Source organism: Eurytemora carolleeae, unplaced genomic scaffold (genome assembly GCF_000591075.1).
Source record: "Eurytemora carolleeae unplaced genomic scaffold, Eaff_2.0 scaffold1623, whole genome shotgun sequence".
Classification (NCBI taxonomy): Eukaryota; Metazoa; Arthropoda; class Copepoda; order Calanoida; family Temoridae; genus Eurytemora; species Eurytemora carolleeae.
In genome coordinates this window covers 4,841-15,431 of record NW_019397510.1, presented here as the reverse complement: position 1 = coordinate 15,431, position 10,591 = coordinate 4,841, and the positions used below count along the sequence as shown (strand labels likewise).

Here is a 10,591-nt window from a genome sequence, read left to right as displayed (position 1 = left end):
CAACTCGCTTTTCAGGGCCTGAATAGTTCAGGGGCAATTACCTCCAAAATTCAAGGGGGGGGTGCCCCAAGATTCTAGGTTGGGGGGGGTAAATAACCCCCGTTATTTACGCCACTGGCCAGTTGTTTTAAAAAGAAAGGTTTGGTCACCTAGAGTTGTTAAACCGTTTTTTTCTAAAAACGATCTTTCGATTTCAGGAAAAATGTTTTCATCGAAAAAAGAAGCAGATCGCTAACCAAGGGTTGTTAAAGGTCTTATAAAAACGGCTCATTTAAAAACAAAAGACCAAAACCTTTATAGTCTCGACTTAAGTTTTTTAAGGGATTGTAGAGGTTATTTCACAGGACCTTGCATTTGTAGCTAGTCTTAGTGTCATGGCCGGCTGATTCATAAAATAGTGGCCTTAAAATGTTCCGACTTAAAAAGGTGAAAATACGGGGCATTTTTTAATTAATCGTTAATATTAAATTCAAGATAATTTATATTAAATAGATAAAAATCTAAAGATCTGGGTTGAAACACTTTTTGGAAAATGTATTGAAAAAGGGGTTTTTAAACCGAAAATCAAATGAATGTTAAAATATTAAGTAACCAACGGACAAATTAAAAGTATAAAAATGGCTAATGCACACAACTTTTCCAACACTAAAATTATCAATATTTTTTAAGTCAGGTCAGATAGTTTCCAAATTGTGTAATATGTCACGTGTAAGATATGAAATATTTTGAATGTGCAAAATGTGAAAAAAATTAAAATTCTTTGTTCTATTTTAGAAAGTGTACTGTACAGCAACTTTACAATTACGCATTCATTGTAAAGTGTCAAAACTTGTTCATCAATAAAAATGTTATGCAATTCTAATCGAATCTTAAAAATTTTTCGAAAAGTGACTTTTTAAAAAAGACGTAAATGCAAAAAACGATGTTTTGCTCATATGTGCAAATTATTTTAACAACCCTATTTTTTGACGAAACTGGATTTCCCTAATATTTAAGAGCTTTCCAAAAATGTATAATAACTATTAAAAATTAAAAATAAACACAAGTTTAGATAAAAATTTATTTATAAATCATAAAACAGGCAAATAAGACTTAAGGTCTACCAGTTGCACCTTCACTACGGCTTATTTCCACTGCATCATCTTCCTCTTCAAACTCAACACTTGTGGATTTATCAGGGAATTGAGGACAGTCGTAGTCAATCTCAAACTCTTCGACACCACCCGGTATCCGCAATTCCATCTTCAGCTGGTAGTATGGCGCGTCTTTGAACACGTAAACTTCTCCGTCTTGGGTCAGTAGAGCTTCATGAAACCGAGTAAGCAAAGCAGTATTCTTGAAATCAACACAGTATTCCACGTAATTAGGACTTGCTCCTTTACCACCTTTTCCTCCACCTTTGCCCCCTCTCCCACCATCATAACGAACACAGACATTGTTGTTAATGATAAGATCTGGGGTATAGTGGTCAGCATAGTCGAACAAAATACATCCAGGTTCATTTAGCTGAGGCTCTTCAAGGTGAAGATTATCGAACAGTTCTTTAACTGAAAAACTGCGAAGATGATACAAGGTTTTAGCATCAATGCAGTGTCGAAACTCTGTTTTATCAAATACATAAAATCCTCGTATGACAAGACAGCCGATGATTTCGTGGATTTCTTGATTTCCAAGCTGAAGATTAGGAGCGCCATAGGGTAGATAAGCATGGGCATTCTAAACAAGAAAACTTTTTAAATGGTTAATTTTTTAATAAAATGTATGCGAGGTGTATTTTCTTAAAATAAGCTTTGTATTCTTGAAGTTTAGTCTTCTGATGAATTTTCGTATTTTTTCGTAAAAATTTTGCATTTATTTATAAAATTCCGCATTTTTTTGCCAAATTTAGTCTTATAGCATACTTTAATTTTTTTGGCGAAATTATCGCTGTATTTTTTTCGCAAAATCACATTTTTTCGAGAAATTTGTATTTTCTATTTAGCGAAAATTTCGCAATTTTTGCGAAACAGATTGAAGCGAAATTTTCGCGTAACATTTTCTTTTCCCTCCAACCCCTAGTGCACATTTAATGCATATTTATTTCTCGAAATATATTATTAAAGAGGGAAAACGCACATTCAAATTGAAGTTTCAAAATTCATTCATTACAAGTTTCGAAAAACTTCCTTTAATGTCTTGGTGTTAAAATTGTTTAAACATTTAAAAGTTTAAACTCTCCCTCTCTCAGATGTCTTTGTGGGTAAGTCTTTACTTTACACCTTACCCTTTGATTCTTGAAGTTCTGGTAAGATGATTTACTGTATGCTAGGTATGGATTCAGCTCAAAACCAGGAGAATTGCCTCCAAACGGATTCAAAGGCCTAAATAAATATAGTTCATTTCAGATCTAAAAATTACAACCCATCCCCATATTTTTACTGGGAGATCTCAAGAAATGCATTGGGACCCTAAATTTACATTGGGAGAATGAAGACACTCAGATTCTTATTGGCGACCCAGATTTGTATTAAAGACAACCTTATTTCATTTTGAGACAAAGATTCATGATTTAATGAGGAGACTTAGATATCATTGTACTTGGAGACGGCTCATAATTTGATTACAACTCAATATTTCATTAGAGACCACCAGATTTTCATAAGTGACCACCAGATTTTCATAAGTGACCACAAGATTTTCATAAGTGACCACCAGATTTTCATTAGAGATCCCCAAATTTTTATTAGAGACGTCCTAAAATTTTTCATTGCGCAGACCCAATATTTTATATATGTATATTTTTCCATTTCAGAACTTTAGAGTCTCGATCGAAATTTGGGAAGTCTCAACGAAAATTATGCCTATCCGATGAAAAACTGAGGATCTACAATTAAAATGGAGTCTTCAACTGACGTCCATGAGGGTCTCCGATGAGTGGGAGTCTCTTAACAGTACTCCAGTGCGAATACATTTTCCCAGACCCAAAAAATTAACTTGCTGCAAAAAACGGATCACGAGAAATTTTTATGCAGACGATATTTATAAGGTAATGGTACATTGTCTATACGCAATATCCCCCCTACTGAACTTCTGACATATTACTTTTCCGACCTACTGCAATATCGGACCTGCGCCAGCTGTTAATTTTGTATTATTTGAGGATTAGGTTAAGTTCAGCATTTCTGGGCCGAGCGCTGCGGCTTGGACAGGCCTGGGGGGCAGAGCGCTGCGGCCACAAATCCATGTAGCAGCTGTAAAACCACAAGCTAGTAGGTCGGATGTGTAGTATAGTGGATTTGGCGTAGGTCAGAAGTGGAGTAAAGCGGATTTGCGTAGGTCGAAAAAGAAATTCCATCTATTTATAATTTAAAGTTTAAGCTTGGGTGAAAAAGGGAATAACCTTCGAGGCGATATATCCTGCAGAAAATATCCAGGACCATATCCAAGAACAACCTATCAAATATAATCCATAATAATATCCTGTACCGGGACCATATCCAAGAACAACCTATCAAATATAATCAACAAACTATCAAATATAATCCATAATAATATCCTGGACCAGGACCATATCCAAGAACAACCTATCAAATATAAACCATAATAATATCCTGGACCAGGGCCATTTCCAAGAACAACCTATCAAATAAAAACCATAATATCCTGGACCAGGACCATATCCAAGAACAACCTATCAAATAAATATAATCCATAATAATATCCTGGACCAGGACCATATCCCATAACAACCTATCAAATAAATATAATCCATAATAATATCCTAGACCAGAACCATATCCAAGAACAACCTATCAAATAAATATAATCCATAATAATATCCTGGACCAGGACCATATCCAAGAACAACCAATCAAATATAATCCATAATAATATCCTGGACCAGGACCATATCCAAGAACAACCTATCAAATGTAATCCATAATAAATTGCAAGGTTCGTGTATGCAATTATTTTACAACGATACATGTCAATTACCCCGTATATTTAATAAAAATTAAGTTTCACCAATTGAAAACAAAATTAAACAAGTACAAAAATATTCTTTATCATCAGGGTTTTTTGGTAGCTCCAATCCCTCTTGCATGATAACTTACAAAGCGCTTTGTTCTATGCAAACAAGCAACCCAACGCCCCCCTCTCACACTTAACAAATTTCTGTTACGTCACTAGATACATCCAATTATCAATTTACAACCGGCCGATTATCCATATAATTAAAAACTTCGCTAAAATATGTATTTGTAAATATAGCTAAATATAAAATATAAAATGTATGTATGTATACGAGTGCTTTTTTGAATTCCACTAATCAATCTAATAGTTTACCTGACTTAACACAAGGATACCCACACAGCCCCACACCATTATCAACCCTAGAAACGATTATACTAAATTTACTCATTTTCATGTAAAACAATAATAAACAATAATAACAACAACAAACACCGTACTGCAATTCAGAGTATGTAAAATATATTAAGAATTAAATAAAAATTGTACCATCATTATTTATCTAGTTCACCTTTTCACTCTGAAATGTTAATACTTCCAATATGAGAAAAATTCGCAGAAAAATTTAAAACACAAATCTAGATATTATGTTTTTTAACAAAATACGCAACTATTGTTTAGAAAGATTGTTAAGAAAAGGGTTAATCACCCCCTTGGCCCCTCGACTCTAGTTCCTAGACTAGGCCCTGACTTGAAAAATAAATTACAGAACAATTAAGCTTTTTCTTCTCTTTGTTTATGCAACAGATAAAGTAAAATTAGTATAAATTATTAATAATATTGATAATTTTGAAATAATGTGCTTTTCTAACGGTAAAATAAGTGCAATGAAGCCGAGTAGTATAAAGCTAATTCTTAATAAAAATTAAAGTTTGAAATTGAAGTGATACATTTTTTCATTCTTCGATTAAATCATGAATAAGCTTTCATTGCAAAAAGATTAGGTGCGTGCAGGTAGAGAAAAGAAGGGGCAGAGATTATCAACGTTTCTTTAATGTACATTTACTAGTCATAAACTAGTTTTGCATTTCTTTTCATTTATTTAATATCTTGATAGATTTCTTCATATTTGTATTTACAAAAAAATAATCTACCAAAGGTAAGCGTCAGTGCATGTTGTTGTTTTTATATGGGTCCCTGTGTATTCTTGAATGTAATGGAGTTTTATTCCACTCCACCCTGTATGGCAAATAGTTGTTACAACACAAATAAAAGAATTTGCAAGGTTTAGGATTTAAATATCAGTGTCTGATATTTTTGCAATTATAATCTAATACCTCACATGTTTAGGCCAGTGTATAGCGTTAGCTTGAGAAACAAACATATTTTTATTTATTATGCTATACAAAACTTTTTAATTATTATGTCATGCAAAACTTTTTTATTTATTATGTCAAACAAAACTTTTTTATTTATTATGTCATACAAAACTTTTTAATTATTATGTCATGCAAAACTTTTTATTCAATATGTCATACAAAACTTTTTTATTTATTATGTCATACACAACTTTTTTATTTATTTTGTCATACAAAACTTTTTTATTTATTATTTAATACAAAACTTTTTTTATTTTTTATGTCATGCAAAACTTTTTTATTTATTATGTCATGCAAAACTTTTTTATTTTTTTATGTCATGCAAAAACTTTTTAATTAATATGTCATACAAAACTTTTTTATTCATTATTTAATACAAAACTTTTTTATTTATTATGTCATGCAAAACTTTTTTATTTATTATGTCATGCAAAAACTTTTTAATTAATATGTCATACAAAACTTTTTTATTTAATATGTCATGCTCTTCACTTGTCTACTTGAAACCATAGATTCATCTCATCCGTGGGGAGAGGGGGGGGGCTAAGCCAACCCCCCCCCCCGAGACGACTGCTCAGAATTCATTCAGTCGTTTTTCTTAAACTCACTTTTCCCTTCAACTGTAAACATGTTCCTTTCTCGGCCAAATCCTCTAATAAACTAATAAAAAACTATATTTAAGATAGAATTCGCCAAGAACGTTAATTTTAACGAGTTTGAGGTCGTCAGAAAAGTCTCATTCTTTGTGTGTAGCTCTGTACGTCATGTCGTCTCTAAGCTTAATCATATTTAATGTATTGATAGAAATTGAACAATTTAAAAATGAATCTTTTCCTCAACAAGCTTTTTCCAGAGCTTTTAGCAACTAGGTAAATTAGAAATTAATTAGTAGCGGGTCATCTCTTTTTTTACCATTTATCATCAGAAATTCAAAATTCTTTAGCGTTGCCTCAAAATAAAACATAATTTAGACGAGTTCGAGCTTTATTCTTCTTTATACTGGTTATGAGAGGGGAGGACTGCAGAAGTCCTTAATTAGTAATCAACACCACCCAAACGTGTTTTGCGGCATGCGCGCTCTTGAATTGGTAATCTCCATATTGTACACCATAGGACCATTACCAGAGATCAATATGGTATTATTTCTAAGATTTCTAAGAAATAAACGATTTAATGTTATGCTTTTTTGTCTAATTACCAATTAAGGTGGTGGAGATTACCAATTGAGGAGCGCGCATGCCGCAAAACATTTTTGGGTTGCCGCTTTTCTCAATTGAGGACACGCGAACCCCCCCCCCCCTCGTTAGGAACCATGATTAGATTTCTAAAACTTTCCAATTTTTTTCCAATTCGTCTCATTTTTGACAATCTGGCAATCTCGTGTAAGCAATTTAAGATCATGACTGTATGTCTATTTTTCATCATTTAAAATTGCTAAACGGTCAATCCAAGTAAATTCAAATGATCTTTCATTAAAGAACTGCATCTGTGCAGTTTAAAAGAATTTAATACTTGAGGAAAATGTGATTGTCTCTTTCATTTTTATTGGGACCGTACCCCTTTAAATTGAAGGTCACTTCAAATTACATGAACTGTCTCTTTAGGTTAAAATATCGTCTTTGTTCAAACGTATTAATTGATGGATGTGCTGAATGTAAAGATTTCCATGTGTAAGGTTTGGTGTTCTGTGGCTCCTGATTATCAGTCTCCTATTCACTGCACCCTTCATTACCCTCTGGTATAGAAATACTAAAATAATATTTTAAAAAATAGAAATGAAAAGAAAATTATGAAGTTTTTTCCCGTCAAAATATCAATTTTTACTCTTTCTAGGATTGTGTTTTATCATTTACCATAAATAACATTTTAAATTTACAAGCATACAAAAGGGAAACGACACTGTGAATAAAGAAATACTTAAGTCTTTCTAATGTTTTCAAAGCAAAAAGTTTTTTAGTACGGTCCAATACTATGAAATAGGAAGACGACAGAATATTAATACGCATTTGCTGGTGTTACATAGCAAATATTTTTTACAATGCCCTTGTTAAATCATTAATTAAGAAAAATGGGTCTGTTTACACTGCACGATTGCTGTGTCCCATGCTCATAACTTGAGCCTTACAGTCGTCTTCGTATTTAACAGTCGTCTGGTTACCACTAAATGTCACTAAATCTCTTATTATGTGAAATGGGTCTGTTTACACTGCACAATGACTGTACCTCATGTTTAAGGGACTGTATAAAGTCATAACTTTAGTCTAAAAAAGATATTTTGAAAACAGGTGAAAATCTTTTTTTTTATATCTTAAAACTCTAATTTTATTTATTTCAGTGTGTGGTATACTAATTACTACCATCAGGTGACCTTTAAAGAAATTGTTCAAAAAATGGGGAATATTCAGAGCAAACAAATATTTATTATATATACATATATTGCTGATCTGGGTGTTTGTTTATAGTTTGAATACAGTAAAAGTAAATCCCAAATAGATTCAAGTACAATAGATGGCAACGTAGAATTTGTGCACTCTCTGTACAGCTGTATTTTTACGCCACAAGTGTCAATTTAGTTTTTGTGTCCGACAAAATTTTTAATAATAATGATAATTTTAAAATAATCTGCTTATATGACAGTAAAATAAGTGCAATTTCATGTGTTTTTTTTATTTTCTGTTCTACACTTTTTTATTTAATCTTGGAAAACATGTCAACTAATGTGAGAAAATTTCTTTTTCCATGTTATATTTGACACTTGTGACGTCGTGTATAATTGGTTCTTTTCTCTGTTGCCACCTGTTGTAGTTGATAATCTATTTGGTAAAGCCAGAAGGATTGATTGGCACCAAGATTTGTGTAGCAATTTCCTTGACTGCAATTATGTTGTCTGTCTGTACCAAAAGAGTGTGTGTTAGTTTAAAGTACTGGTCTGCAAAGCAGTGCGACTGGCTTTCTCATGCCAGACCACTACCAGCGCCATTTCCATTCCCTTTATTCTTATTCCCTGAGCAATCTAAAAAAAGTTGTCAACCTTTATGATTTTAAAAATCTGTGAAATTTGAGTTTTATCAAGCTGAAAAGAATGGTAAAACTATAAAAACAAACAAAAATCTTTCTAACAATTTAGATTAATTTAAAAAATCGGAATCTAATTTACCCTCTTTTCAAAAATTCTTATTCCTTTCATTTTAAAAGAAAATTAAAAGTTTTCAACTAAAATATATAAAATCATAAAGTTTATTTAAAAACTCCTTTTTAGGTTATCGACAGTGAACTGGGTTCAGGGGGCACTAATCTCAAACTGGATATAGGAGAAACGAAAACATACACTTCCGCTCCAGTAGTAGCTGTTCGACCAGTAAAAGGTTCTAGCGGAATACTTTCAGCTCTTCTCAAACCACCCTCAGGTTCATAATCAGTAATTTTCTAAAATTTCGTTTTTTCTCTTTTCTTGTCCCACACAAGGTTTTCGAAATAAAAAAAAACATCGACACGTTTCAATAATCATCAGAAAATTTTCTATTTAAATATTTTTTTTAAATTTAAGTATTTTAAGTGGCTCGCCAAAAATCTTTGAATAAAATACTTTTTGCTTTCATTGGATACATTTTTAAAATTTTGACAATTTGCCTGATCAGAAAATTATGTTCATTAACTAACGATTTGATTTGATAGTTTAGGCTTATATATATGTACTGAGCTGAAAACTTTAGAATTGTGGATATCGAGATCAATGCTCCTCTTTTTATTAATCTTTAGACTAATACATTAGTATCCGGGAAATTGCTGAAACTGCAACCAATCAGAGTTTTGATTGTAGAAACCGAAAAGCCAATCAGAAGCCATGAAAAATTCAGGGATTTCAACAAAAATAGGATTAAGCAGAAAATCAAAAGTTTTGACAATGGATATAAAAATTTAAAAAAAATTGTCAAGACGACATTTGATAAATTCTTCCGATGTATTCGTTATTAAGGGTTTTACTGTAAGATAAATCAGATTTGATAAACTTTTTTAGTTAATTTTGAATTTAACTTTTTTCTCTTTTAGGTGTTCAAATATTTCGACTCCTGCGTCAGAAGTCTGATGATTATATATCAGATCCAAACTGTCTGATATTATATAGACTTGCTTATCTAGCATACTTAGCTGATAGAAATCAAGGTTTATTGGCTGATAGAGATCAAGATTTATTAGCTGATAGAGATCAAGATTACTTAGCTGATAGAGAACAAGATTTCTTAGTTGATAAAGATCAAGATTACTTAGTTGATAGAGATCAAGATTTATTAGCTGATAGAGATCAAGATTACTTAGCTGATAGAGAACAAGATTTCTTAGTTGATAGAGATCAAGATTACTTAGTTGATAGAGATCAAGATAACTTAGCTGATAGAGATCAAGAATACTTGGATGAGAGAGATCAAGATAACTTAGCTGATAGAGATCAAGAATACTTGGATGAAAGAGATCAAGATAACTTAGCTGATAGAAATCAAGAATACTTGGATGAAAGAGATCTAGATTATTTTTTTGATAGAGATCAAGAATTAGTTGAACTCCAAGAACTGACGGAAGCTCAAGAACTGTTGGAAGCTCAAGAATTGATAGAAGCTCAAGAACTGATTTTAGCTCAAGAACTGATTGTAGCTCAAGAATTGATGGAAGCTCAAGAACTGTTGGAAACTCATGAACTGATGGAAGCTCAAGATATGATTGCAGCTCAAGAACTGCTGGAAGCTAAAGAACTGTTAGATGCACAAGAAATGTTGGGTACTCAAGAACTGTTGGAAGCTCAAGAAGCGGTTGAAGCTCAAGAACTGTATGAAGCTCAAGATATGATGGAAACTCAAGAATTGATGGAGACTCAAGAATGATTTAAAGCTCAAAAACAGCTACAAGATCAAAAACTGAAAATTGCAGAAGAGATCATTGACACCCTAAAACTGTTATAGCTGAATATTTGAGAATTTCAAGAGGAAGGAGATGGAAAGCAATTTATCTAGCATAAACCATTTCCTTTAGAATGAGTTAAGATACATATATTATTTATACATATTGAGCTTTCAAATTTATTTTGTGACTTGGCTGGTTTGTAAATATTTACTACGCAATAGGTAATTTGATTACGTAATCAGAATTTTAAGTTTGAAAATTTTTTCTTTGATGAATGCTGACAAGTTGTAACTTGAATCTCTGAGCAGGAAAATATTTCAGATTTTAAATAATTATTATTTTAAATAATTAATTTCATTTATAAA

General features: G+C 32.0%; 2 protein-coding genes across 5 annotated transcripts; one reads left to right on the top strand and one right to left on the bottom strand.

Moving 5' to 3' along the window:
• Positions 1-1,046: 1,046 nt before the first annotated feature.
• Positions 1,047-4,402, bottom strand: LOC111714674 (uncharacterized). 3 transcript variants are annotated; one of them, XM_023489827.1, is made up of 5 exons: positions 4,327-4,402; positions 3,881-3,902; positions 3,380-3,416; positions 2,264-2,360; positions 1,047-1,716 (listed from the first exon to the last, which is right to left on the bottom strand). In XM_023489827.1, the coding sequence occupies exons 1-5, from the start codon at positions 4,363-4,365 to the stop codon at positions 1,093-1,095; spliced, it is 819 nt and encodes a 272-aa protein (XP_023345595.1). In that variant the 5' UTR covers positions 4,366-4,402; the 3' UTR covers positions 1,047-1,092. The 3 variants fall into 3 exon arrangements, with proteins under 3 accessions (XP_023345595.1, XP_023345596.1, XP_023345597.1); XM_023489828.1 differs by lacking the exon at positions 3,881-3,902 and adding an exon at positions 3,542-3,563; XM_023489829.1 differs by lacking the exon at positions 3,881-3,902 and having other exon boundaries at positions 3,380-3,432.
• Positions 4,403-6,103: 1,701 nt separating this feature from the next.
• On the top strand, positions 6,104-10,214 carry LOC111714673 (RNA-binding protein 25). Of its 2 annotated transcripts, XM_023489826.1 has the most exons (6): positions 6,104-6,199; positions 7,006-7,068; positions 7,666-7,693; positions 8,590-8,737; positions 9,381-9,512; positions 9,609-10,214. In XM_023489826.1, the coding sequence occupies exons 1-6, from the start codon at positions 6,153-6,155 to the stop codon at positions 10,205-10,207; spliced, it is 1,017 nt and encodes a 338-aa protein (XP_023345594.1). In that variant the 5' UTR covers positions 6,104-6,152; the 3' UTR covers positions 10,208-10,214. The 2 variants fall into 2 exon arrangements, with proteins under 2 accessions (XP_023345594.1, XP_023345593.1); XM_023489825.1 differs by having other exon boundaries at positions 9,381-10,214.
• Positions 10,215-10,591: the final 377 nt, after the last annotated feature.